At 55.4% G+C, this 24,277-nt stretch overlaps 14 protein-coding genes across 18 annotated transcripts; 8 read left to right on the forward strand and 6 right to left on the reverse strand.

Moving 5' to 3' along the window:
- The first annotated feature begins 1,497 nt into the window (after positions 1-1,497).
- On the forward strand, positions 1,498-2,719 carry H310_08006 (hypothetical protein). The gene has a single exon (XM_008873599.1). It carries the CDS (start codon positions 1,521-1,523, stop codon positions 2,670-2,672), a length of 1,152 nt encoding a protein of 383 aa, XP_008871821.1. The 5' UTR covers positions 1,498-1,520; the 3' UTR covers positions 2,673-2,719.
- Positions 1,503-3,422, reverse strand: H310_08007 (hypothetical protein). Its single transcript, XM_008873600.1, has one exon. The coding sequence runs from the start codon at positions 3,372-3,374 to the stop codon at positions 2,886-2,888; it is 489 nt and encodes a 162-aa protein (XP_008871822.1). The 5' UTR covers positions 3,375-3,422; the 3' UTR covers positions 1,503-2,885.
- Positions 2,711-4,101, forward strand: H310_08008 (hypothetical protein). Its single transcript, XM_008873601.1, has one exon. It carries the CDS (start codon positions 3,504-3,506, stop codon positions 4,044-4,046), a length of 543 nt encoding a protein of 180 aa, XP_008871823.1. The 5' UTR covers positions 2,711-3,503; the 3' UTR covers positions 4,047-4,101.
- On the reverse strand, positions 3,412-5,379 carry H310_08009 (hypothetical protein). Its single transcript, XM_008873602.1, has 7 exons — positions 5,200-5,379; positions 5,121-5,148; positions 5,028-5,063; positions 4,642-4,982; positions 4,349-4,594; positions 4,179-4,301; positions 3,412-4,129 (listed from the first exon to the last, which is right to left on the reverse strand). The coding sequence occupies exons 1-7, from the start codon at positions 5,347-5,349 to the stop codon at positions 4,091-4,093; spliced, it is 963 nt and encodes a 320-aa protein (XP_008871824.1). The 5' UTR covers positions 5,350-5,379; the 3' UTR covers positions 3,412-4,090.
- Positions 5,380-5,490: 111 nt separating this feature from the next.
- On the reverse strand, positions 5,491-7,426 carry H310_08010. 2 transcript variants are annotated; one of them, XM_008873604.1, is made up of 2 exons: positions 7,132-7,426; positions 5,491-7,061 (listed from the first exon to the last, which is right to left on the reverse strand). In XM_008873604.1, the coding sequence occupies exon 2, from the start codon at positions 6,240-6,242 to the stop codon at positions 5,742-5,744; it is 501 nt and encodes a 166-aa protein (XP_008871826.1). In that variant the 5' UTR covers positions 6,243-7,061; positions 7,132-7,426; the 3' UTR covers positions 5,491-5,741. The 2 variants fall into 2 exon arrangements, with proteins under 2 accessions (XP_008871826.1, XP_008871825.1); XM_008873603.1 differs by having other exon boundaries at positions 5,491-7,426.
- A 15-nt stretch (positions 7,427-7,441) lies between these two features.
- On the forward strand, positions 7,442-9,621 carry H310_08011 (hypothetical protein). Its single transcript, XM_008873605.1, has 8 exons — positions 7,442-7,582; positions 7,627-7,704; positions 7,770-8,018; positions 8,068-8,179; positions 8,230-8,298; positions 8,348-8,410; positions 8,474-8,578; positions 8,623-9,621. Exons 1-8 carry the CDS (start codon positions 7,457-7,459, stop codon positions 8,712-8,714), a joined length of 894 nt encoding a protein of 297 aa, XP_008871827.1. The 5' UTR covers positions 7,442-7,456; the 3' UTR covers positions 8,715-9,621.
- Positions 8,651-9,622, reverse strand: H310_08012 (hypothetical protein). The gene has a single exon (XM_008873606.1). The coding sequence runs from the start codon at positions 9,577-9,579 to the stop codon at positions 8,821-8,823; it is 759 nt and encodes a 252-aa protein (XP_008871828.1). The 5' UTR covers positions 9,580-9,622; the 3' UTR covers positions 8,651-8,820.
- A 455-nt stretch (positions 9,623-10,077) lies between these two features.
- H310_08013 (hypothetical protein) lies at positions 10,078-10,661 on the reverse strand (the record flags this gene model as incomplete). Its single annotated transcript, XM_008873607.1, has 2 exons — positions 10,078-10,212; positions 10,269-10,661. 2 exons carry the CDS (start codon positions 10,659-10,661, stop codon positions 10,132-10,134), a joined length of 474 nt encoding a protein of 157 aa, XP_008871829.1. The 3' UTR covers positions 10,078-10,131.
- A 156-nt stretch (positions 10,662-10,817) lies between these two features.
- H310_08014 lies at positions 10,818-16,754 on the forward strand. Of its 2 annotated transcripts, XM_008873608.1 has the most exons (19): positions 10,818-10,944; positions 11,004-11,137; positions 11,212-11,440; positions 11,500-11,888; positions 11,973-12,210; positions 12,258-12,320; positions 12,369-12,502; positions 12,612-12,692; positions 12,776-13,136; positions 13,182-13,960; positions 14,042-14,251; positions 14,410-14,706; positions 14,752-14,980; positions 15,031-15,317; positions 15,431-15,581; positions 15,627-15,752; positions 15,801-15,894; positions 15,944-16,209; positions 16,261-16,754. In XM_008873608.1, the coding sequence occupies exons 1-19, from the start codon at positions 10,876-10,878 to the stop codon at positions 16,723-16,725; spliced, it is 4,602 nt and encodes a 1,533-aa protein (XP_008871830.1). In that variant the 5' UTR covers positions 10,818-10,875; the 3' UTR covers positions 16,726-16,754. The 2 variants fall into 2 exon arrangements, with proteins under 2 accessions (XP_008871830.1, XP_008871831.1); XM_008873609.1 differs by having other exon boundaries at positions 15,627-15,894.
- Positions 16,755-17,468: 714 nt separating this feature from the next.
- Positions 17,469-19,529, forward strand: H310_08015. Of its 2 annotated transcripts, XM_008873611.1 has the most exons (7): positions 17,469-17,630; positions 17,683-17,827; positions 17,877-17,969; positions 18,025-18,108; positions 18,165-18,435; positions 18,488-18,582; positions 18,634-19,529. In XM_008873611.1, the coding sequence occupies exons 1-7, from the start codon at positions 17,494-17,496 to the stop codon at positions 19,297-19,299; spliced, it is 1,491 nt and encodes a 496-aa protein (XP_008871833.1). In that variant the 5' UTR covers positions 17,469-17,493; the 3' UTR covers positions 19,300-19,529. The 2 variants fall into 2 exon arrangements, with proteins under 2 accessions (XP_008871833.1, XP_008871832.1); XM_008873610.1 differs by having other exon boundaries at positions 18,488-19,529.
- A 47-nt stretch (positions 19,530-19,576) lies between these two features.
- Positions 19,577-20,180, forward strand: H310_08016 (hypothetical protein). The gene is made up of 2 exons (XM_008873612.1): positions 19,577-19,863; positions 19,914-20,180. Exons 1-2 carry the CDS (start codon positions 19,646-19,648, stop codon positions 20,014-20,016), a joined length of 321 nt encoding a protein of 106 aa, XP_008871834.1. The 5' UTR covers positions 19,577-19,645; the 3' UTR covers positions 20,017-20,180.
- A 74-nt stretch (positions 20,181-20,254) lies between these two features.
- Positions 20,255-20,916, forward strand: H310_08017 (hypothetical protein). Its single transcript, XM_008873613.1, has one exon. It carries the CDS (start codon positions 20,299-20,301, stop codon positions 20,887-20,889), a length of 591 nt encoding a protein of 196 aa, XP_008871835.1. The 5' UTR covers positions 20,255-20,298; the 3' UTR covers positions 20,890-20,916.
- On the reverse strand, positions 20,878-22,351 carry H310_08018 (hypothetical protein; the record flags this gene model as incomplete). Its single annotated transcript, XM_008873614.1, has 6 exons — positions 20,878-21,032; positions 21,083-21,357; positions 21,410-21,544; positions 21,599-21,816; positions 21,864-22,119; positions 22,178-22,351. The coding sequence occupies 6 exons, from the start codon at positions 22,349-22,351 to the stop codon at positions 20,918-20,920; spliced, it is 1,173 nt and encodes a 390-aa protein (XP_008871836.1). The 3' UTR covers positions 20,878-20,917.
- Positions 22,352-22,493: 142 nt separating this feature from the next.
- On the forward strand, positions 22,494-24,121 carry H310_08019. 2 transcript variants are annotated; one of them, XM_008873615.1, is made up of 6 exons: positions 22,494-22,666; positions 22,717-22,789; positions 22,864-23,212; positions 23,272-23,501; positions 23,644-23,770; positions 23,813-24,121. In XM_008873615.1, the coding sequence occupies exons 1-6, from the start codon at positions 22,522-22,524 to the stop codon at positions 24,041-24,043; spliced, it is 1,155 nt and encodes a 384-aa protein (XP_008871837.1). In that variant the 5' UTR covers positions 22,494-22,521; the 3' UTR covers positions 24,044-24,121. The 2 variants fall into 2 exon arrangements, with proteins under 2 accessions (XP_008871837.1, XP_008871838.1); XM_008873616.1 differs by lacking the exon at positions 23,813-24,121 and having other exon boundaries at positions 23,644-23,812.
- The last annotated feature ends 156 nt before the right edge of the window (positions 24,122-24,277 follow it).

A 24,277-nucleotide genomic window follows, 5' to 3' on the forward strand; every position in this document is an offset into this window, starting at 1 on the left:
CAGACGGCGGCGCCGGCCTCTGGCGCGGTCACGCTGGACATCGTGCCGGTCTCGAACTCGAGCTTCCTCGCCGTGTACTCGGGCACGTTGGACAAGGTCCAGCACAAGCGCGTGGCGGTCGTGGAGTTCCTCGGTGCGCCAGTCGGTGTCGGGTCTGGCTCGAACGGCGTCGTGTTTGGCGGCGAGGTCAAGATTGCCAACGCCGACTTTACGGTCGGCAAGGAGTACTTTACCACGACCAAGGGCGACATCTTGGCCGCGACTGCCTCGGACGTCGGTGCCGAGTACTACTTTTTGGGCAACACGACCGTCGTGTCCAAGGACTCGCGCGTCGGGATCGCCGTCTCCAAGGACTCCATCTACGTCTCCCAGTCGGCCTAAACGGGTTTGAAGCCCACCGTTTGTATCTAACACGTTTTCATCCACGACAATTCCTCTTTTCTCATGTTCGTGTGCGCCTCTTGTCGAGGCCATCACGGTCTCTGTCGGCGGCGGAAGTGGGGGATGTCGAGAAAGAGACTTGGCGAAGGCGGACGATCATGTCGAAGTATGTGGGGGCGTTCTGTTGTTGTCGGCACTCCACGTCCAGTACTATGCTGTCGATGTACCGAGGAGGAGCCGTCGCCAACACCGCCTTCCACGGAGATAGAATAGCCACAAAATGACTCGAAATGGAGTGAAAGATCGACCTTCAAGTGCATGCATGACGGTCGTGGTCAACATGCAAAGTTGACACGTTGTACTGTGCCATTCCACAGATGTGGACGAATCAACTCTGTGTTGCCAAGTGCCACACCAACACCCTACCGTCAGCCAAACCGAACATAAAGCGGCCGGACGATCGTGCCCTACCTCGGAGGTTGTTTGCACGACACAGGATCACGACGGGCGATTAGCACCTTGCACTCGTATTATTCGTCGCCGAATAGTGGAATGACCGAGGAATGCCACAATGTCATCTGATCTGGTGCATGACGTCGCTCTCTTTCAAGGCTACAGCTCCAATATCATCCCATGCGGTTGTTCTTCATGGCTGCTTCATGGGATTCATCATGGTAATGTTCTCACTGACCACGCCATCATCCGTACTGTCTGGTCGTGTCCAAACCGAGGACAACGAGGCCGACTCCTCGACAATGCCCCAGTAACCTACCCATGCTCGACACGCCAAGATCGACGCACTCGACGTCAATTGCACAAGAATGTAGTGTGCATCAAGCCGTTGTTGTCCTCGGCGCGACGCTCGAACGAAGCCCATCATCACTCGATCGCGGTTTTGAGGAATGCGCGAGGTTCAAACCTCCAAGAACACATACTCCTCGGATTTCATATTTTGTATGCATCAAAGGGGTAGGTTCATGGAATCCACCGCACTTGGTTTTTCGAAACTCCCGTTGACTTGGTTTCAGTATAGATGTTGAAGTAGGTGGCCATAACGGCGAGAAAATGACCTCTGCAAACCAATAAAGATCCCCATCAGAAACCGCCGGGCATTCGAAAATCTTCCCCCGACGTCATCGATGAGCACGGCGGCGGCACCGGTTGTGCCCCACAACAGTTGGGCAGACGACATCTCGCTAGCGCAACGCCTCACCATCATCTTGCTGCCTGTGGTGACCCTCTTCCTCATCTTTGTGCTACTGCGATGGATCTGGCCAGTGCCCCAAGGTCAAGCTCTACCCAAATTTGCCGGCCCCAAGTACGGCGCCACGGACGAAAAGCTATCGTTGACGTCGATCAAAAAGGAAAAGTCGTCGCTGTGTGAAGAAGGTGAAGTTGCAGGCGACTACGAAGACAGCTGGGTCAACACATTCGACATGGTGTTTTTGATCTTCATGCTGTTGTACCTGGCGGTCATGGTTGTATTGACGTACTACTTTTCCCCGGAATACTTCACGGATCCTACGTTCTGGCTCATGCAGCTGCCGAAGCTCGGCTGCATGATGCTCGTGTCGTTGATCGGTGGTATCATTTGCCGATGCTTCTGCACAGTTGATGATAAGGGTTACATCATCACGAACAAGAACTCGGCGTTCAAGGTCAACTACACCCGAAAGCTGCAACATTTCGCCGCGTACATGGTGCCTTTGGTCATTAAGAGCAACTACCACGGCCCGCTGGCCCTCGGTTGGGGTGATTTCTTCACGATGTTGGGGTTCTTCGTCCTGATCAAGCCATTTCGCGAGAATATGTCGTTTTTCATGCTACAATTCAACTCGCTGGATCGCCCCGAAGATCGACCACATACGTTGAAGTGGATCATTGCTGGAAACATTGCCCCTGGTCTGTTCATCTTGCTCTTCTTCAAGTGGCTCTTTGGCGAACAAGGTGCGCTCACGTTCATTATCATCTACATCACTGGTATCGGTGACGGTTTGGCGGAGCCCGTCGGCATTGCATGGGGCAAGCACAAGTACAAGACAGCCGGTTGCTTTTCGACACGCAAGTACACGCGCAGCTGGGAAGGATCGGCGTGCGTGTTCCTGTCGGGGATGATCTTTCCCGCAATCCAATACGCCGACTTTGGTAGCTTCACCCAAGTTCTCGTGGCTATGTTGGTGCTGCCACCTACAATGGCGTACGCAGAAGCGACGGCGCCCCACACGATGGACACGCCGGTGCTGATGATCGGATGCGGCATTATTTTGTACCTTATCACTAATTTCCTATAAAATTAAGTGACTCTGCGACGCTTGTAAAAAAGAAAGTTGTTCCAACAATTTGATCCGAGTCGTAGTGAGTTGCTGGCGAAACTCAAATGCTTCTGTGCCAGCTGCTATCTCAAATATAACTCCAGCTTCGGAATGGACGAGAACAATTTAGAACTCTTCAGCAACGGAATCGCAAGAGGTACAAGGGCACTTTGATAGTCTCAGTCCATGCGCTCACCACTGCTTGGCCCGCCAGTCCAATATATTGTCGTCGTCGTCTGTGGCATTCTCTGCATCGTCAAGGGCTTTTCGATTCAATTCCAATGCAGCTCGCTTCTCCATGACTTGGGCGACGATTTCAGCGGGAGAGTCGACGGTGGGGTCTTCAACGTTCTCGAGCTCCGCCGTGTCTTCATCCTTGACTTCACTTGCGTCTGCCTTTGTCACGAGCAAGATGGTCTTTCGGACTCTGTTCATATACTGCATTTGCTGCAGTTTCTCTAGCGCTTCCACTTCCTCCGCCTCCTCCGCCGCAGTCTTGACCTTCTCTTCGCTCGTTTCCTCAGTCTCCACAGACGCAACGAAATTCTGGAAATCCTGCCATTCTCGCTCCTGAGCTTTCGCTACTTCTTCCTTGACGTTCAACTTACGCGCCTTGGCATCCGCGACGGGGTCGTCGAAGAACCCTGCTGGCAGGTGCTCTTCCTTCCTCTTGTTGCTCATGCCAAGCGATCTACAATCCACCAATTGCGTTCGACAACGAAATTCAGCCAATAAGAGATCGGTTCGACATGATTTCAACCAATCAAATTCAAAAATCAAGCGTCTTCATCGACACAGGGATCCCAGCGCATGATGATGTTCATCTGCGACGAAGCGACGGTGGATCTGACAAGGGTGCGCATCGGGGCGAAGAGCGTTCTGCATCCGAAGAGTAGTGTCGTTGTCCTTGACGCCCCACCCTCTTCGTCACCACAAGTGTGCATCACAATCGGCGAGAGGAACATTCTGGACGACATGTCGGAGTTGTCGATGTCGCTTGCCACGTCCGACTCCATGACGGTCGGAGACAACAACTTGTTTGAATGCGGGTCCATCGTCAAAGCGAAATCGATCGGAAACAATAATTGGTTTGAGCCCAAATGCGAGGTGGGCGTCGGAGTCGTGATCGGAGACGACTGCGTCATTGGCACCGCCGTCGTCGTGGCTCCACACACGGTGGTCCCCAACAACACGATCTTGGTCCGGTTGCCAGACGGGCGTGTCATCCAACGACAACAAAAGGAGTTTGCGCGCAAGGCCAAGCGAGTGCTCCAGGACAAATACATTGACGCGTTTACAGAGCCAACCAGCCTGTCGTACCTTCCGCGCAATCAACGGATGAAAGCGACGTAAGCATGATCGACAGATATAATCCACTTGAGAGTTGCGTGTGCCTTTCAGTACTTGAAATACGTGTGGAACGTGTACCGGTCGCCCTGGGACGAGCGGGATTGAGCAGCATACGCCGGTGACAAGCCACGTTACCTGCCGCATCTTTCGATTTAAGCTGACTTCTTTGTACTCTGGAATAGTCGTGCCGCGGCGTGTGATGCGATGCTTCTTTGGAGTTGGTTCGGAGGACAGGCCACTAATGGACGGACGCAACGTCTACATGGGAGTTGGGGATGAAAATGTGCGTGTCGACAGGACCATACCTTGATCGCTTTCGTCGAGTTGTAAATCGTTGCGAGACAAGGCTGGGATGAGCTTTCCTCCTCATCGCACGCGTTCAACAGGTCCGCCAGCTCAGTGCTTAGTTGATCGTTTCGAGTTTTGGTGGGATGTGTAGTCGCGGGTGGCGTTTGCCAAGGTGGAGGCTGGTTTTCTTTGCCGTCGAGCGTTCGTTTGCGTGGAGGGGTCTGCTGGACAGAGTGCATCGAGTTTGCACAGCCTGGTAATGACTAACCACGTTACATCAGCGCCTGCATCCATAATGAGCCCCTCATACTTGGCGAAGCTTCGTTTTTGAATTGGGTTCTTTGTACACCACAGTCTTGTGTTCTCGTAGAGCACTCTTTGTCACAACGAGTTCGAAGGTTGTGCTGGCAGTCGACAAACGCTTTTTCGGAGCGTGATGGTTCAGAAATAACCTTCCGTGTCGACATAGCGGAGGAGGTGGTGCTGACTTGCCGGATGATGCTTGTGCGCGGTGATCGATTCCTCGTGACGACATGCCCCCCCGTGCGACGTTCGAAGCATCGCCTGCAAAATCGCATTGCACGGACGCGTCCTGGTAAGCCGGATGCACATCTTGTACCGATTCTCTGGCTTGTTGCACATGATGCTGCACTATTCGTAGGTGTAATGCGATTCGAGACGAAGTTGAGCACATACTAAACAGAATATCGGCTCGAGCGCACTTCTTCTTTGCTACAAGGCCAAAAGATGCTTGTCACACAATCGTGCTCGTTCACAAGACATCTATACCTGCTGCAAGATCGCTTTTGGCAGTGTTCTAGCCCCGAACAAGACGTGTCATGGACACACAGCGGAAGGGACAACGTACCAAGGCCATCGCTAGCTGTCGGTTAGCAATCAATAGCTGGTCCATTTCTTCATTCCTTCGCCGCAACTCTTCCGAGTCGTTGCATCGGCATGGATTCTGTGTGATTCTCTCTCTCTGTGTCACTGACGGCGCCTTCTTCTCCCGTCGCATGTCGCCGCGTCGCGTCCCGAGAAAGGCCAGATGACGACGGGATGTTGTGACGGATCTTTCATGCAATCGGATTGGTCTAGATAAGCCAATCAAAACGGTCTAGACTTCAAATGCCACCAATCACATGCAAGTAATTGCATTGGCGACTCTCCATGAACGACCTTGGCAGGGCGGCGTATCCGCTGTGGTCATCCGACTGGGCCATTGTCGAGCACGGTGTCCTGCTATTATGGAAGGATGTGTGGACTCTTCTCCAACGCCCAGAGGTGGACGCGTCGCTGTTTGAACACGTGATGGCCAATACCAAGGTATGGTCCACGTTGAGCTCCCTCCTCGGCAGTTCCAACCCCTCGGTCGAACTTGCCGTCGTCCATTGCCTATTTGGTGTGTTTTCAGCTCCCGAGCAATCGTCGCGTCGCTTGCTGCAGCGCCAGCTCCAAGATCAACTGGTCGCCACACATTGCATTGAGAACCTCTGCGTGAAACTGATCTCCCCCTACGACGTGACGGACCCCACGTCCCAGCAAACACGAGAACTTGCTGCGTTGACAATGGTTCAGATTTGCAAGCTGCCCCATCTCGTAGATCGTGTGTGTTTTGCTGGCGCCATGGATGCATTCACTTTCCTCATCCTTCATGACGAGCTGTCGACTGGAGACCTTACCCCACACATTCACCGCATGCAGGAAGCCGCGCTGAAATGCATCACGTTCTGCGTGGAAAACTCCATGGCGTGCCTGGAAGACTTTGACCATAGCGATGTTTTCGTTCATGTCCTTGTTCAGTACGTCCTGGACCCTGAGTCGCCCCCTCATCGTGCTGAAGTTGGCATGACGCTTCTCTCGGCGTGCATGAACCATCAACCGCTCATTTGCAAAGTTCTCGTCGACCATGGTCTCCTTCACGCTTTGTCGCCCATGCTCCAATCATCTACACGTCTCCAGGTACCTGCTTTGAGTGCACTCAAGCACCTGTTTACTACCAAGCACGACACTATTCCACGGGACACCGCTGCCCATCTTCGCATCTCCGGCGGGCTTATCCACCTTGGATGGCTTGCATGGGCTCATGACAGCCCTTGCATCAATCGAGCGGCATCCACCGTGCTCACGTGCCTCATGCAATGGGCCCAGAACTGTGCCGATGGTCCCAACTTAGTGCAGGATCTGGTCGAGCAAGGATGCGTGCTCCTACTCATCCAACGCAAACCATCCGCTTTCCTGACGTGGCTCCTAGCCGAACTCAACGGCCAAGATGGATCGAGCTATCACCACCTCGCGTCCGTAGTATGTCGGTCCAACAACAACCTGCTCCGCATGAACGTGACTGTCGGGATGTGCGTGGCAAGTGCCCAGACTTCGTCCGGCCGCCTCGCCGTCAACGAGTGGTGGACTTACATCGAAGCTTTCCTGACGGAAACGTCGAATGCACGTATTTTGCGCCATGTAGTGCGCGTTCTGACAACGCTGTGCAATCCATCGACTGTCGAGTCGCCGACACATCTCCGATTGCAAGGCGTGCCGAGGCTGCCGTTGCCGACACTCCACGGCTCCACGTTAACGCTACGATGGCAAGACAAGCCCAACGACACCGTTCCAAAGTTGACCATGATGGAGAACAGTACGATTGTTGCAACGATGCTGACCGCGGACGCCACGTGCACGACCGTGGAGATGCCTCATGACCTTCCACCTCGTTGCATGCCGCTCTTTCTGCAAATGTGTCATCGCACATCAACGCAACCTCTCAGCCAAGTTCCAAGCATGCATTGGAGAGACCTACTTGACCTTGCGCGGATCGCACAAAAATTGGGCATGCTTGTCTTGCTGCGATCTGTTGAAATTGCGATGTCGAAGCAGCACCTACCACATCATGTCGCTTTGATACTCGGACAAGCAGTGACCATGCGCATCCCTTCCATCGTGCTGATGTGCTTGCATACAACCCAGTCCCTCTTGCCGTCCGCAGAAGACGACGACGCCGCCGCAGCCCTCACTCATAGCACCCTTGTCAGCCTTGGAATGCTTATTTCGCCGTAGGATGCAGGACAATAACCGGAGATTTCCCGAGTTATCCGGACGATGTGTGTATCATTGGGGTGTGCACGATGCGCTTCGAGCTGAGTCCAGCCGCGGCGGTCGTGTCATGCCTATCTATGGCCGCTGTGTACGTGGGCGTTCTGTACTGCTGCCCCACGGAGATTCGAAGCCTTCCTCGCGACCATCCTCGCCATGTACTTCCCGATCCGAATATTCATCGTGACACATTGTCCTGCAGATCCTTGCGCGCTTTCTGCTCATCGTCGTCGCGTGCGTCGGGTTTCCCTTCTTTCTCTGTGTGTTTATTGACGAGAAGGTAGCATTGCAGCACGACGAAAGCGATGTCGATACTCGAGTTTGACGTGCCTTGCACGAACTTAGCACGATGGAAGCATCACCTTCGCCAACAAACTCGGGTTCCATGCCAACATGACCGAGACCGTCGTGTCCACGAGTCTCGCCGTCGTGTTGACCATGCTGCTCTTCGCAGGGGCTATCGTGTCCAACGGTCTCGAGGTATACATCATCATGCGGCACCGCCAATCGTCGTGGACAGCCGCGTTCCAAGAAACGCAACTCTACTACAACTTTACGCGTGACCGTCTGCCAACGCTGCGCACCCTCATTTTTGTACCATGTTGCCGCCGTCCTTTGCTCTTCCTCAGTGTGGATCATGTAGGGCCCATTGACGGAGGAGTTTGCGTTTCGGAGCTGCATGCTACCGCTGCTGTTGGATTCGGGATGGTCGATCTCGACAACCATCTTTGCGAGTCCGCTCGCGTTTGGCGTGGGTATGGTCCCATGCTTCCGTTTTGAAGGCGTCTCCCACGTCCGTGTGTAGCGCATGCGCACCACTTGATCGACCACATTCGAAGCGGGCGGCCCGTTCGCACTGCCGTCGCCATCGTCGGTACATTCTCGTCTATCGACCGACCTCGTCCACTCACATGATGATGCAGTGTTCCAGTTCTTGTACACGACAGTGTTTGGCATTTTTGCGAGCTTTGTCTTTCTTCGAACAGGTACTGTTTCTCTGCGCCAACGACCCTCTCGCTCTCACGTCGACCACGTCGGTACCTTCCTAGGACACTTCGCCGCCGTGTTTGGCGTCCACTCGTTTTGCAACCTGATGGGATTTCCTGACCTGTCGTTTCTCTCGACGGACCACCCCCTCCATTCGTACAAGCCAGGTGCGGTGTGCATCGACCCTGCATGTCGTCTGACGTTGTGGTAGCGATTCTGTTCGTCTACGTGGGTGGCATCGTTGCGTTTTCGGCGCTGCTGTTTCCGCTCACGGGCATGTACACGTCGATGTATTGGTCGTGACACAGGTCGACGGCACCTCGGGATGAAGAAGACTCGTCGACAATTTCTCCGTGAAATATATGCACACACCTTGTGCGACCTACCTATCCACGTTTTGTCTATCGTTCTAGTGGGGGACGGGGCAGTGCCCGTCCGGAATGACAGACGTCATGCCGGCCACAGGACACTGCCCTTGTGGAATCACGGACGCCGCCGCGGGCTGGACTTCCTTTGGCCGCCGGAACGTGACGGCGTGCATGTACCGGCCCGTCTTGGCCATTTCCTTTTCCTTGTCTGTTGGATGTGCCTGGCCATGGTACAAGATCGGGCACATAGCGGTCATCATGAACGCATACACCATGCGCCACGCGCCTTCGACCTCGGCATTCCACACGCCGTCCCCCGTGCACTCTCGGATCGCCGTCAAGAGGACGTTTCCGAGGACGTTGTAATATCCCATCTTGACCTTGTACTTGTTGTGCCGATAGGCGAGGTCCACGACCTTTTCGACGGCGTTTTCCAAGTTGGCTTCGTTCGTGACAGTCTGGACGATGCTGATCAGCGCCTTGCCTTGGATGATGATGCTGGCTCGAAACAGCGGCTTCACCTCTGGCGCTATCTTGAAGAGCGACCCGTAAAAGTAGTCGTAGAAAAATACGACGGGCGACGTCCCGGCCGGGACCTTGGCCTTCATGCCAGGGGTCAACCCGTTAGCGATCGAGTCCCACGTGGACAGGACGATCTCGCGCATCCGTGGCGTGACCTTGCACGATTCCATGGCAAAATCCGGGCAATTCATCTGGAGGTATTTGAAGTACTTGGGGTGCAGGACGAGCCCGCCTTCCTTCGTTTGCGTCACGGCCTGGACAGAATACTTGATGCCCATCGCTTTCGCCGACGACGTGGTGGGTAGCCAAGTCGAGGAGACGGTGAATGCAAGCGGCGTATTTTTAGGCGGCGACCATCGACCTCGATAAATTTAGACCACCGGCATAAGATTTCAAACGTGGCTGCCGAGAATGGACGCGGGTGGGCAGCAAAGACCTTGCGCTGTCCACGGAACGAGCTCCCCACCCCGTTCAAGTCGATTCGCGGGCTCGACATGCTGCCAGTCGAATAGATACCCCATTGCCTTGTCGACCTCCTTCTCGAAGTGCAGGGAAAGAGCAGCGGGTATGCTCGCTCTTCCAACTCGAACGACAACGTAGTTGCTGAAACCTGGGCATAATCGGATCGTCGAGATGCTGCACGACGGAAGCGACGTGTCCTTGCGGGGGCTAGCTTGGTTCTACACCGAGTTGTCCCTGGCTCGCTCCATGATGACGCATGGCGAGTGTAGCTTGCGCTGATGGGGGTTGTGTGTGTGCATGCAGGACAAAGACAGTTTTGAAGCGCCAGTCGTGTGTGGTTGGTGGAGCAGACTACGCTATGACCATGCCTACGTAGCAGCTTTCGATGCATGCTGCTGCTGCTTGTGCATGGATCGAATGGTGTGGAGGACGCCGCGCCGATCGAAGCCCTACAACGACGCCGCATCACTTTCAGTCGATCGGTGGCAGTCGACTCTATACGCACTTGGTCTTCTTTCACGTCGACAGAGATCATAGTTGATTCGCACACGAGTTCATCGTCGTCTTGTTGGTTGCTGGCGTCGACGTCGACGATCTGGAGCAACTTGGATTCCGAGATCTTTTGCTTGAGCTTGGACTGGAACTTGGGAGGTTTTGCAGGCACCCCGCGTCGACAGACTGCCGCTTGCTTGAGCGCTGCGCCGTCGTCTTCGGGATTCATGGTCGCGTTGGTGTCGACGTCGATGGGTATTTCTGGCAGGACAGTCGTTTCACGCTCCGTTTCACCGTGGCGCGCGTCCTTCACGCGATGACGAGGTGTGGGCGCTTGTCTCGAAGATAGCTCCATCATCTGAACCGTGCGCGATGCACTTCCACGGAATCCTGGTCCTCCTGCCATCGTCGTTCGTCATGACCGCAGGCAGTGTACCGACACATCGACGACGATGGGCGGAAGTTGACGAATCCGATTGGCTGCTAGAAGTAATCAAGGGATTTGATTGGTTGAGAATTGTGTCATTATGACATGACTCCATTTGATTGGCTGAAATCTGTACGAGATCGCACGGCACCGCCCGTTTATCGCCTCCTCCTGCGGCGCCAGTCCGACCTCCATGGACGCGTGGTCGTACGATGAAGTGGGGGAATGGCTCCGAAAAAAGGGACTGGAGGATTACGTCGAGGTAGTGACGCTCGTCTGCATGATGCGCATCCTTCCTGGACCCTGTCTTGTCGTTTGTAGGTGTTTCGACAGCAAGCCATTGACGGCGAGAGCCTCATCGAGTTCACCGAAGTAGAACAAGCCATCCAAGCGTTCAAGATGCCGTGGGGACATGCAAATCGGTTGGTGAAAGCGATCCGAGAGTATTCCGACAGGTACATGCGCATCGACATGCACTCAACGACTTCTCGCAACACTACACCGAGCTACGTTCCTCGTCACTCCGTAGTGTGCTCGAGCTGCTTGTCCTCCAAGCTTCGCCTTTGGTCATGGAATCGCCAACGAGTCATGCTATCGGGAAGCTGTACCATTTCATGGAGAAGCTCGACCTCGATACGGAACGTGCGGCGATCACGGACATCCTGACACGGCATCTCCCGACCAAGCGCATTCGGGCACGGTTTGAAGTGGCGACTGTCGATTCATTCAAGGCATTGCTTACCGCGTACCAAATTAAGGTACGCCGGGGATCGTTGCTCGATGCGTCGTTGTGCCTTGCACCATCACGTTCCATCAGATGCTCCACTTTTCAGGCCACGGCGTCGGCACACACCACGAACTTTGCTTTGAAAATGGCCATGGCCTCACACACAAGATCTCTCGAAGCTCTCTCCGCGACCTCTTTGCAGGCTCGATCCCCAAGGCAAACGCGTCGTCGCTTCAAGTCGTGTTTGTAAGCTCGTGCCACAGCGAGCCCGTGGCCAAAGTATTCGAGCAAGTGGGGGTTCCGCACATCGTCGCGGTGCATTCGGACTCGCGCATCGTCGACGCCAGCGCCAAAGACTTTGCCAAGCATTTTTACCTGTCGCTCTTTGCTGGAAAAACCGTGTCGACTTCGTTTCAGAACGCCATCACAGCGATCCGACTCAGTCCGTCGACCAACTCGCACCGCGCGTGCTGCTGCAGGTACTGACGGCGTCCCTCCACTCTTGTCGCGATCCCGCGCCTTGGTGCCGTGGTAGCTCCATTGACCAAATACGTGCGTACTAGCCATCTGCATTTGAAAACGTGCAAGTGGTGGCTCTCGGGCGGCGTCCACGCGCGCCACTCGACCACAGACTGCTGCTGCAAACCGGGCGTCAAGCTCCCCCACGACGAAAGCAGCAAATTTCTTCTCATGGGCACCGCGTCGAGCCACGACGTCGTTGTGTTTCCGACCTTGACACGGGGAGCCCCCATCGACTTAACTCCCCCATGCCCCACGAACCTTCCCGTCATGACCAAACAAGTAAATGTTCCAACAGGGACCATTCCTGGCTGACGCGTTGAGGGTAGTTTGTTGGCCGCCAACTCGAAACATACAGGCTCGTTCGATCGCTCTGTTGTGGGCATGCGACGGTGCGTGTGGCGCAGCAAAGTGCCCTGGACGTCTCGTCCTTTGCGTAGGTGTGCACGGGAGCGCCAGGCATCGGCAAGAGTTCGCTGGCACTCGCTGCCGCCCATTACATTCTACAGCGCCGGGTGTGTCCCGACGGCGTGTACTATGTCGACTTGGAAGGGCTCGAGCTAAGCGCCGTGCGGTACGTTGCCCTGCGAACGAAAGGTTCTTGGATGTGTCGACAGAGATGCGATCGCATCGCAAAACACTGGCGCACGCGCGACGGCCGCCAGCGCTGACTCTGTGCGTAGGTACGCCATTGCGCGCAGCGTCGGGCTATCGACAGGCCATGCCGAGTCCAGCTCGGACGCTGAAGTGTTTGCCGAGCTCGGGTGCGTGCCCCTTTGTTGCATGACTGGGACGCTTGCCATACGTGCCTGCTGTCCTGGCCATGTCTCATTCCCCAGTTGGACAGGGCGAAGCGCTGCTTGCTCGTGTTGGATAAAGTCGAAGAGTTGCTCGACGTCGACGAAGACAAGGCGCAGGCGTGGCTCGGGCAATTGGTCGCGTGCGCCACCAACACGCGGTTTCTGTTTGCGTCGCGCCGCGCGCCAGTTATCCCGAACGTGACGTTGCAGCATTTTTCGATCAATGAACTGTCCGCGACGCTGTCCGAGAGCCTCCTCCGCATGTGCAACCCTCAGTGCACCGTCGACGAAGCCCGCAGTCTCGCCCAGATCTGCGGCTATTTGCCCCTGGCGCTGCGCGTGATCGGCCGAGCGCTGGCCAACACGCGGTCCAACTTCACTGCCCAAAACTTGATCGAGCGTCTTCAGGTGCGTGGCGTTTGCAACGACGGGTTGCTGACGGGGCGGACGTAGAGCGAGGAGGGACGTCTCGAGCGATTCGCGGGACTGCCCAATGCCGGGGAAAAAGAGTGTATCGATCGTTGCATTCGGTCGTCGTTCACACATTTGCCCCCGACGCTGCAGCTTGCTTTTATGGCCCTTGGGTTGTTTCGAGGTGGATTCGACAAGGCTGCGGCGACAGCAGTCCTCCAGAGCGTATCGACACTGCCTGGAAGCTCCATCGGGTCGAGCGGGCCCGGGTCGCTTGCCAAGTCGTTGTCTGAGCCATCGATTCGTTCGATGGGCACGTCGCGGACGTTGGCGAGCCACCGTCCGTCGCTCATGATGCGGTCGACTTCTGGCTTGAATGAACTCGACCACGGGCTTGTGTGGGAAAGTTGGAGCGACAAGCTCCAGCAACTCAATTCGCTCTTGGAAGAAACCAATGAAAAGGACGACGTGGTGTCGAGCGAAGCATATCTTCTCTTGACGCTCGAGTCGCGGGACGAGCGGGTCGCGACCGAGCTAGACGTGACGTCGGCGGACGAAGCGCTCGAGACACTCAACCACTGGTCCTTGCTCGAACGGGTGACGGTGCCAAGGAAGGTGGCGCACGCGCCATCTCCGAACGAACCGTCGTACGTGAATGTGACGCAGTATCGTTTGCACAGCATGATCCAGTTGTTTGCCGAAGACGAAGCGAGCCGACGCAGCTTGGAGAGTCCACAAAACCATGCGCTGTACCTGACCTGGCGTCGGCGCTTTGTCCGGCATTACTATTCGATCCTGACTCGGGCGTCATGCAACTTTAGGTGCGTTTGGCTTGGCGAGCAAGTGTCGGTAGTGCCGAGGACACCGTGCTTGGGCCGATTGCATTGATGGGTCATGTCTAGAACGGTGGGAAATTTGAACGTCTTTGATGAAAATCGATCCAACATTGAGTCGGCGCTTCGAATTGCCGAGCAACTGGCTCGGCACAGCGAGGACGTAGCGCGCGACACACGCGCGACGAAAGCCCGCATCGAGGCGGAGGACGAAGCATGCGATGCCGACAGCTCCGTCGGCGACGTCGACATCCCGATCGTTGATACCCTGCTCTATGCGTACGTCGCAAAGGCTGCATGAAATCCCGTGGCGTGTTCAGGCCGCGGACGTTTGGCTCACTGCCTCGCGGCGGCGTCAGCCTGTTTTCTTTGGTCCATCCCTGCGATCTCTTCGACGCGCACTGCTTGTGAGTTGGACTGGAATGAATTGTTTGTAGGTTGCTCATCGTCCGTGGTCGATTCATGGTTCGCGTGCGGCTGGATCCCCGCGAACGGATGGAGCTGTATGAAAAAGCCATCCAGCTCAGCCAGAACGCGCGCGTGTTGAATTGCTCGTGCGGCCACATCGAGAACGACTCGACCGTGCTCATGGTGACCGACGCCGATTACGACAAGGAGTCGCAAGTGCTGCTGCCGCACAGCTACGACACGCCGCACAAGGGCGACCCGCCGTGCACGTGTGCGGGCGTGATGGAGCTCTTGGCGCTCGAAGTGCTCATGATCATGGAAATGGGGTACCGATAAAATCCCACGATAGGTCTAACATGCCGTGACGACAGGTATGCGTACTATGACGTGATGGACTACGCCCGAGCCGAACACATGTACCGCGAATCCCTCCGGCTCCAGCGGGACGTGCTCGGGCGCCGCGCCCACTCGCATGTGGCCGAGGTCATCAATTATTTGGGAATCTGCTTGAGTACACGCAAAGGGTACAATGCAGTCAGCCAAACGCTGTTCCGGCAAGCGGAGGAGTGTCTGATTGAAGCCAAGACGATGCGGGAGCTTGTACGTGGTTGAAACAACGTGTCGGAATCATGATGGGCCGTGCGTGGTAGGTCCTGGGCAGGTCGCACGTCGACTACGCGACAAGCCTCAACAACTTGGGTAACTTTTACAAGTCGGCGCTGCAAATGACAAAGACGCATGGCGACGACAACCGAAGCCGCAAGTTTGGATGGGGCGGCGTCCTTCTCAAAACAGCGGACGAAGTGATGGATCTGTACAAGGAGTCGCTGGAGATTCGAAAAACGCTCAGCCCCGACGAGATGCACCCGCACGTGGCGCAAAGCCTCAACAACATGGCGCTGCTCAAATCCCATACGCTCGATCGACCGCCCCTCAAGTACGTCGTTCGTGTGCGTGTTGGAGGCGCGTGGGTTGCGCGGAGGCTCTCGTTTTTCGTGGTGCATGCACGTGTGTCGAGCAGCAGCCCACGAAGCATGTCGTGCTGTGTAGTCAATTGCCCAAAGAGCAGCTTGCTCTCGAGTACCAGCAGATTTACGAATGGTACAACGCGGCCCTGACCATTCGGCGGCTCAAACTCGGCAACAACAATCCGGACACGGCATCGACACTCAACAACCTGGGCAACCTCAAGTTTATTCAGGTAAGCATGGGTCGCCGGGCACGAGGATCGTGACGGCGAAAGTAGAAAGACTTTGTGTCGGCCGAGCACTACTGCCTCGAAGCGCTGAAGATTCGCCAGCAGTATTACCACCAAAGCAACGACCGAGTGGCGCAAACGCTGCTCAATCTCGGTCGAATTTACGTGGCGCAGGTAAACCCGCCATGTCGTGTGCGCACATCATGGGACGTGCCCGACTAGAGCAAGTACGCCGAGGCCGAAATCGCCTACACGAAAGCGCTAAAGATTCGTCAAGCCCTCCTGCCCGACTCCAAGGAGGTCGGGTTCTGTCTAGGTAGCATCTCAGCATGCTCGTGCATGCCTCACACGTCGCTGTCGGGCAGAGAAAGTTGGCCGGTGCAAAATTCGGTTGAACCAAAAGGACGAAGGGGAAAAGATGCTCCTGGAAGGCCAACTCATGCGTCGGCGAACGTCGCAGGCCGTGCGATCGACGCACTCGAACGCTGACACCACGACCACCTTTCGCGCAAACTTCAACGACTCGTTCTGCTCTATGGACACGGACTCGACGTATGGCGAATCGATCGCGTCGTCGACATCCGCGCCATCCGTGGAGAAATTGCCCCTGCTGGCCATCCTGTCGCCAGAAGTACGCTCGTTCCTGCCGTTGACACGAACGAACCAACTCATGTGACTGTAGGTCCTGGCACGAGCCGATGAGCTCAACATTGACGGACGTCTCATCGGGAAGGGCGGGTCGCGGATCAAGGAAGTCGAGCAAGAGAGCGGCGCGCGGGTGACGTACAATGGCACCAAGAGCTTCAAGGATGGCGCGCACTACAGCTTTCTCGGGACGGTCGATCAGACCGCAACAGCCAAACTCTTGTGCGAAAGTATGCTGAAGGCCCTGGCGCGGAACGCGATGAGCTCTAGCGGGCGACACAACCAAGACCGAGCGTCACCGTCGTCAGGGGCTCCGCGACCTCCGCGGCACGGGAGCCAGTCGAAAGGCGGAAACAGGCAGCACGGCGGAGGGAGTCGTCATGCCAATGGAAATGGGGCAGCTTCCGCCATCTCGTCGGGCGGCGCGGCATCGCGCCAACTGACCTTGTCCGACTATATCGCTCCATCCAGCAACAAAAAGAAAGCCAAGAGTGGCAAATAAACAGTCTACATGTCACTCGGTCTTTGCAATCGTTGCCCAAGCACGTGTGACGGTTGCGACCGTCGGCGCTGCTCCAGCGGGACTGCGCATAGAGCGCCAAACCTCGCCTGAATCGTCGCCGCCGTGGACTGCGCACATTTGGATGGGTCTTGGTCTGCCAGTTCAACGCGTTGAAAGGACCAGTGACTCGATCGCAGCCACACCACGCGATGCTGGCCAAGTGTTGACTGGCAAACCGACAATTTGTCATCTCCACCATCTGCTGCGTTGATTCGTCGACAGCAGGGCAACAGCACCACGACGTCCACGGTAGTGCCCGGGGATACCAACGCACGAGGTCGCTAGTGTGGCGCGGCCTCGCCACGTTGCATCCCTGCACCGTCGAGAGAGGGGACAGTGTCGTGACGAAGGCCTAGGGGAGTGGATCGTAGAGCATTCCATTATCCCCTTTGGGTCCATCGTTCTCAAGAGGGTGGCGGGCGACTCAGATGATTCTAGCTGCTTGTGGCGAGGAATCGTGAACTGCATGCATGCACGAGTGAGAAAAAGCAAGTTGCTCCTGTGTGCATGAGCGAGATGGAGTGAGGCGCTAGGACTGCAACGTGCCGTCGGGGGCGGCGCATCTTATTCATAAAGTGGAATGTATCCATGGATCGCCGAGATCTGTCGACGTGAATTAGTGTGATTATCTACCATCACCTTGAAGTTTGTATGTCGTTCGGTTTGCTGGATCATTTCGCAACTCGCCGGCTTCAACGCACGTCGACGATGCTTCGACAAGCCCGTCGCCTCCATGCGTCTGTGATACCCGCAACATCTGCGCTCAATGCGCAGCGCCTGTTCAGCAGCAAAGTGTACGCGAACGCGGATGATGCTGTCAAGGACATCAAGTCTGGATCCAAGCTGTACGGTTGCGACAATTGCGACGTGGGGTAGATCTCATGGGAATGCGTGTAGGATCGTGGGTGGATTTGGGCTGTGCGGTATTCCCGAAAGTTGTATCGATGCCTTGGTTCGCCTCGGGCCCAAGGACCTGACCTGCGTGTCCAACAATGCTGGCGTTGACGACTACGGCTTGGGCTTGTTGTTGCAGTCGCGTCAAGTATGTCTCCACCTCGTCAAGTCGCGGCGATCTCATGTCCTTCTTTTAGATCAAGCGCATGATTTCGTCGTATGTCGGGGAAAACGCCTTGTTTGAGAAATTGTACCTTTCGGGCGAACTCGAAGTCGAATTGACCCCCCAGGTACACACAAACGAAACATGGAAAGGTCGCACGAGAATTCTAATTGTCCATCCAGGGGACCCTGGCTGAACGCATTCGCGCTGGTGGCGCGGGTATTCCTGCGTTTTTCACCCCCACAGCTTACGGTACCATCATCCAAGTATGCGCTAGCACACGTGACGTGAATCGTCCATGCTCACTAGCGATATATCACAGGAAGGAGGGTTCGGTATCAAGCTCAAGAGCGACGGATCCGTGGACATTCCTAGCAAACCGCGCGAAGTTCGCCAATTCAACGGTCGCAATTATGTCATGGAAGAAGGCATCACGGGAGACTTTGCCTTGGTGAAGGCATGGAAGGGCGACAAAGACGGCAACTTGGTCTTCAAGGGCACCACGCGCAACTTCAACGTCGACGCGGCCAAAGCTGGTCGCACTACCATCGTCGAAGTCGAAGAATTGGTTGAAATTGGCGATATTCACCCTGGTACTTTGTCCGAGGCGGCGTCGCATCTACCATGACTGATGTTCCAACTCAGATGACATTCATGTTCCGGGGGTGTACGTGCAGCGCATCTTCAAAGCGACCCGCAACGAAAAGCGCATCGAGCGACTCACTGTCTCCGACAACACGGTGCTGTCACCTCGTCTTTCGTCACCGCGACTAACTCGTGGTCTCGAGCAGAAGAGCGCTAAAGTCACGCCGGACCGTGAGCGCATCATCAAGCGCGCCGCGAAAGAATTGCAAGACGGCATGTACGTGAACTTAGGCATTGGACTGCCGACGTTGGCACCCAACTACGTCCCGAAGAACGTCAAGGTGGTCCTGCAGAGTGAAAATGGCTTGCTGGGCATGGGACCGTACCCCAAGACGGGTGAAGAAGACGCCGATCTCATCAACGCGGGCAAGGAAACAGTCACGTACTTGCCTGGATCGTCGACGTTTTCGTCGTCGGAATCGTTTGGGATGATTCGCGGCGGCCACATCCATTTGACAATCTTGGGTGCCCTGCAAGTGGCGCAAAACGGCGATCTCGCCAACTGGATCATTCCTGGCAAGATGGTCAAGGGTATGGGCGGCGCGATGGACTTGGTCGGGTCCGGCAACCGCGTTGTTGTCACGATGGAGCACAACGCCAAGAACGGCAGCGCCAAGATCCTCAAGAGCTGCAAACTACCGCTCACGGGCAAACAAGTCGTGAACCGCATCATCACGGAGCTTGCTGTATTTGACGTGATCCAGGGCAAACTCGTGCTCATTGAACACGCCCCCGGTGTCACTGTCGACGAGATCAAGGCTCGCACGGAAGCCGACTTCACCGTGTCCCCCAGCCTGACCACGATGGAATAAGGGTCGAATAATATCACATAGGAGCATCCCATTTGCCACAGACACCGATGCATACTGATGCAGCCCATGAACGGAAGCAGGACGAAGATGGCAAGCTGCCGTGCATTCCATGCGTCCCGCCGACGCATGGCACCTGTGGCCGAGACACGTTGCACGGCTACAGCGATAGGAAGGGAGCTGTCGTGCGGCGAATTGTGGGGTACGATGCACGCCGAACGAATCGTGTTGCGATCAACATCACACTCGAGCATGTATATATATATTTGGATCGCCCGTGCTAGGCTGACTATTCATAGCTGGCTGCCATCGTTTTTGGCAACAGGACCACACGCTTTGCCGAAGAACGATGCCAACAGCTCCCACGGCGGCAGCGGGGACCGGTGCCAAGGAAGTGGACTACGTGTCCAAGCAAGCGAACTTGACTGCGCAGATCGAGAGTGAGCGCATGGCTGCCAAGCGATGGTGGCAAGACTACGGCCAATGCTATATCGACAACTCCAAGCCGGAAGACTTTACGTACGAGAACCGCATCAAGATGCTGCAGGAAAAACTCGCGAATGAAAAGCAAGCGATCTAACCTCGTCGAGCACCCCGAGTCACGTGTACATTGGTAGGCTGGAGAAGAATGTGCGCCTGCAAACCACCAATGGTTCGTACGGCATCGGCGCGCCCTTCAAGGAATGCACAACCAAGAAGTTCCCAACAATCAAGAAGTGACCCATCTGGATGTCATGTCGGCTCGGACCTCCATCTCGACATCCCAGGAGCATCGCCATGACGCCACCGACGCCAAGATGAAAAAAAAACTCAAGTTGTATTTTTATGTTGTGTTTGGAACGAGAAACTAACGTTTTAAATGCAAAGATCGAGATTAAAGCCCATTTAAAATATGCCGTGTGAATAGAAGACGCGTTTAAAACGCCGGCGCATCTCTTCCGCGATCAGAAAGGTTCCTTCAACGTCGAAGCCATCTCCATCTTGTTCGCAAAACTCTCGCCAATGGGTCAGACATGCTCATGCCTGGATCACAGGTTCTCTGGCAGCCGGCGCCACTCGGGTCAGCCAGACTACGTGAGTTCCCCTTCGGAACCTCCTCATGAATCGCGCGGACTCCTCAAGGACCACAGTGTCGTTGACGTGGAAGACACAGATGACGACGTCATTCCAATTTCGCGTCGGAGCCCAGGAGAAGACAGCGTCGTGAAGCGCCCAAGCCGAGTCGCCGAAACCGCTTCGTACTCATACACAGCAACGTCGTATTTTGAAGACGCTTCACCCCAGAGCAGCTACACAGCAAAGACACCGGCGGCACGATCATCGACGCCAGTAGTAATCACGTCCATCGACGCGTACATGCCCCTGGCCGCGCCGTCCGCGAACGTTGAAGTCGCAGACGGCGTGGAGTTGGAATGCGTCATGTGCCTCGATACGTTTGATGCAGGCAACCCACGCATCCGAACGCTGTGCAACTGCGGCATGAACCGGACCAACTTTCATCTGTCGTGTCTGCTGGAGTGGACCAACCGCGACTCGACCTGTCCCGTGTGCCGCGAAAATTTATTTTTCGAGGAAAATATTGGGCTGGAATAATTAAAATTAAATTATTTACGTATGCCATTCAACTTGATTGTAAGTGGTGTTGTCTGCGAAAGGACGGCAGAATCGCGGCGGCGACGGCGACGACACCGACCACGACTCCACAGACCAAGCCGTACTGCATGAGATCCAGTCTCCTGCAACGATCATGTAAGAATTTGCACCATGGACCCTCTGACAGACGCACCTCGCTCCATGGGTCGCGGCATCGTCGGCAACTCCAAGGCGCCTCTGGTGAGGGAGTGGATATGACATGTATGTGGACTGCCGCACAGCAGCGGTCGACGCGGCCGCGGTTTCTACAATGTCTCTTGGAGGAATATTGTGGAAGAGATCGTTTGCCGCTTCGAGAACGCCTTCCACATCGTCCATGATGCCGTGGCCAAGGGATTGCAGTGTCGAGTGCAGATCGGCAAAGTCCGGCTCCACCGCCAAAATCGTGGCTCGATTTTTCAGGAGCAGCTTCTCAAGGACGGACACCTCAGCGTAAAATCCATGAGACGATGGGTCCTACCGTTGCGGCCACATACAGCGGGAATATTGGGTGCGATGCCAACAAAACATCGTACAATCTCGCCACGTCATGGAGCGCGTCGACTTGGTGGGCAAACCAGGTGAGGATCCAAGGAAGGGCGAAGTACGCATGGTCCTGCACGAATGCACAAGGGTAAATGCATGCACCTCGCAGAAACGAGCACTTTACCACGGAACCTGCAATGTGCTTGGCCAAGCTCGGGTCTTGCGTGGCAATCAGCGGGTAGAGTAGCGAAAAGAGCGGCAACACAGTGTCCAGGTTGGTACGCATGGGCTCGACCATGTAGCTTGTGCTCATGCGAGTGAGAAGCGGAACAGCAAGTGGCATGCCCACTGTCAGGAGGAAGACGCTTGCAACGTCGTGGAACCCTTGGAAGTAGTGCGCGTCTTCCACCGAACGGCATGAGAATCATGGGAGTGCTTTGATGTACTACCTGGTGATATGCAGAGGGTGGCATGGAGAAGGGAGAAAAGAGCCTTGCGCTTACTGCCGCGCTTGAGACTTGCTACGTCTGTCCACCGAGACATTCCCATGGATCGGTTGACGTCCAGACGGACTTGGCTGTCGTCGCGGTGGGAGGTGGACGCAAACGGCGGTTGCTGCAACTTGATGCGATGCGCGGCGTAAAATGCAGCAATGTCTTCAGACGAGTAACCCAGCAAGACCGGCCACACACGTTTTCGCAAGTCCTATGGTTCCCTTCGCTGAGAGTCCTGCGCTCAACTGCAGCTATGTGAATTGCCGTACGTTTGAACGAAAACCGCCTGGGAGAAAAGCGAGACGTCGAAGGTCCAACAATGCATCCACACTAGTCGATCTATCGCCCGAGTTGGCGCTGAGCACAGCGTCTGCTCGCTGAACAGCTTCTAGGACTTGCCGTCGATGTGCGGCCGCTGCAGCAGGATGGCCTTCGTCTCCCATGGTTTTGACTGTAGGGATTTAAATGTTCCATTGGCTGATTTGTATGTATTATTAGCCAATCAAACGTTATTAAGATTGGGGCAAACTATGGGACAAATTGGGAGATTTGTCCCCATTGCAGCTGACCCCAAAATTAGTGTGCGTTCTCGGCAAGAATAGCACACTCCAGCATGGAGATCCGACGTCCGCAGGGGGAAGCGTCGGCGAAAGCCTCGCGATCCGAACCGCAGCAAAAGTACATTGAATCTCTGCGTACAACCGCGGAAACACTGAACATTGCAAGAGAGACGGCCGTTGCGCTTAGCCAACAGTCTGGTATGTGGTGCAGCATCACTAGTACATCGTCGTAATCGCCGCCACAACAGAGGCACTGGATCGCGCTGAGCGCAACTTGGACCTGACAGAAACTACCGTTAAACAGGCGAATCATGTCGTGAGGTATGTCGCCATGCATCTCATTCTAAGTCACGACAAACCCTCGTGAACTTAAGGTGAATCGACACTGAGATTAGGGGCATGACATGGTCTGGATGGTTATACAACAAATTCACCAAGGAGCCTTCTCTTAGTCGCCCGTTGCCGTCAACAGACATCTCGATGGGATTTATCTGCCCAGAATGCCGCGTGGCCCAGCGATCACAACATGGTTTGTTGGAGCATTATGCGTCGATGCATGGGGACGGGCCATCCTCTTCGCCGCAGGACTCCCAGCAACGGCAATCAATACGGGAGCTGTTTGCATCGAGTTCATCTCAGACACACGACAACAGCACCTCTCAACGATCTGGAAACGTGGACGACGAAGGATTGAATCCCGACCAACGGGCGTTCCTGGATGCCCTTGCTCCTCAGCTGCTCGAAGTACGTTTGCCTGGCCATGTTCCTTCGTATGCTATCTGGTATCATGCGAAAATGGCCAGATGAAGCACGCAAGTCGTGCGATCGGCAATGCCTTGGACCATCACAATGCCCAGCTCGACCGCATCGATGCGAAGTCAGAGAAAACGAAAGATGACTTGCGCCTTGTGACGGCGAAAGCAGTCAAGCTGACGAGCTCGTCCATGACAATCGACGCGCAGTTTCGGTGTGCCTTGCAAGAGCAGCAGAGTCGGCGGTTTCTGACCGTCGTCAACGGCGATCCGACCTTCAGGTACGCATTTTGTTCATGCTGTACGTGCTGCCGACTCGTAGCAATGGACGGGTTCCAGTGCCGCTTCTTCTCTGGTTTTCTTCGTGTTGTTTGTTGTTCAACCGGTGGCGTCGATGCACTGATGATATGGCGTATTGTCTAGCATGGACACGGCGTCCGAGAGTTGCATTTTTCGAGCGTTCACGCTGACGGGCAATGCGGAAGTGTGGGGCTTCCAGCACGAACAAAGCATGCGGTGGCTCGGGCTCAACATGTTTGGCAGCGTCAAGGTGATCTCCACTTTGATCGATCCGTGTCAATGTGCGTGGTAGGCACAAGGAGAAGCGCTTCGGTCGTACGAACAGTTTGCTCTCGACACCGGACGGGAGTGGACGACGCTGTACAGTTTTGCCAGTACGTTTGGCAACGGAGGGTGGCTGTGCGTGCGGCAGGATGGGTCGGTCCATTGCATCCGGCGGACAGCATCGAACAAAGACCAAGCGATGCGTGTGAAGATCGTGCGTATCGAGCCACCGGTGGCAGCAGAACGGTCGCGGTCGTAGGAGTCGCTTCGACCACGTTCATCGATGAAGACACACAGAAAAATATTAAATTACCAATATTATATGACAAATAAATATGTCTTTATCACGATTGGCGGACGAAAACAGCAGCGAATGGCACCTGCTGGGGGATTGTGCTGTGTGCGGGTGTTTGCATACAAACTTCAAATTCTTTTTCAAAGCAGACAGTGTGGAAGCTGCGAGGGCATGAAACACGATACATTCAATTCCTGG

The sequence above is a fragment of the Aphanomyces invadans genome (assembly GCF_000520115.1).
Source record: "Aphanomyces invadans strain NJM9701 unplaced genomic scaffold supercont1.16, whole genome shotgun sequence".
Lineage (NCBI taxonomy): Eukaryota > Oomycota > Saprolegniomycetes > Saprolegniales > Verrucalvaceae > Aphanomyces > Aphanomyces invadans.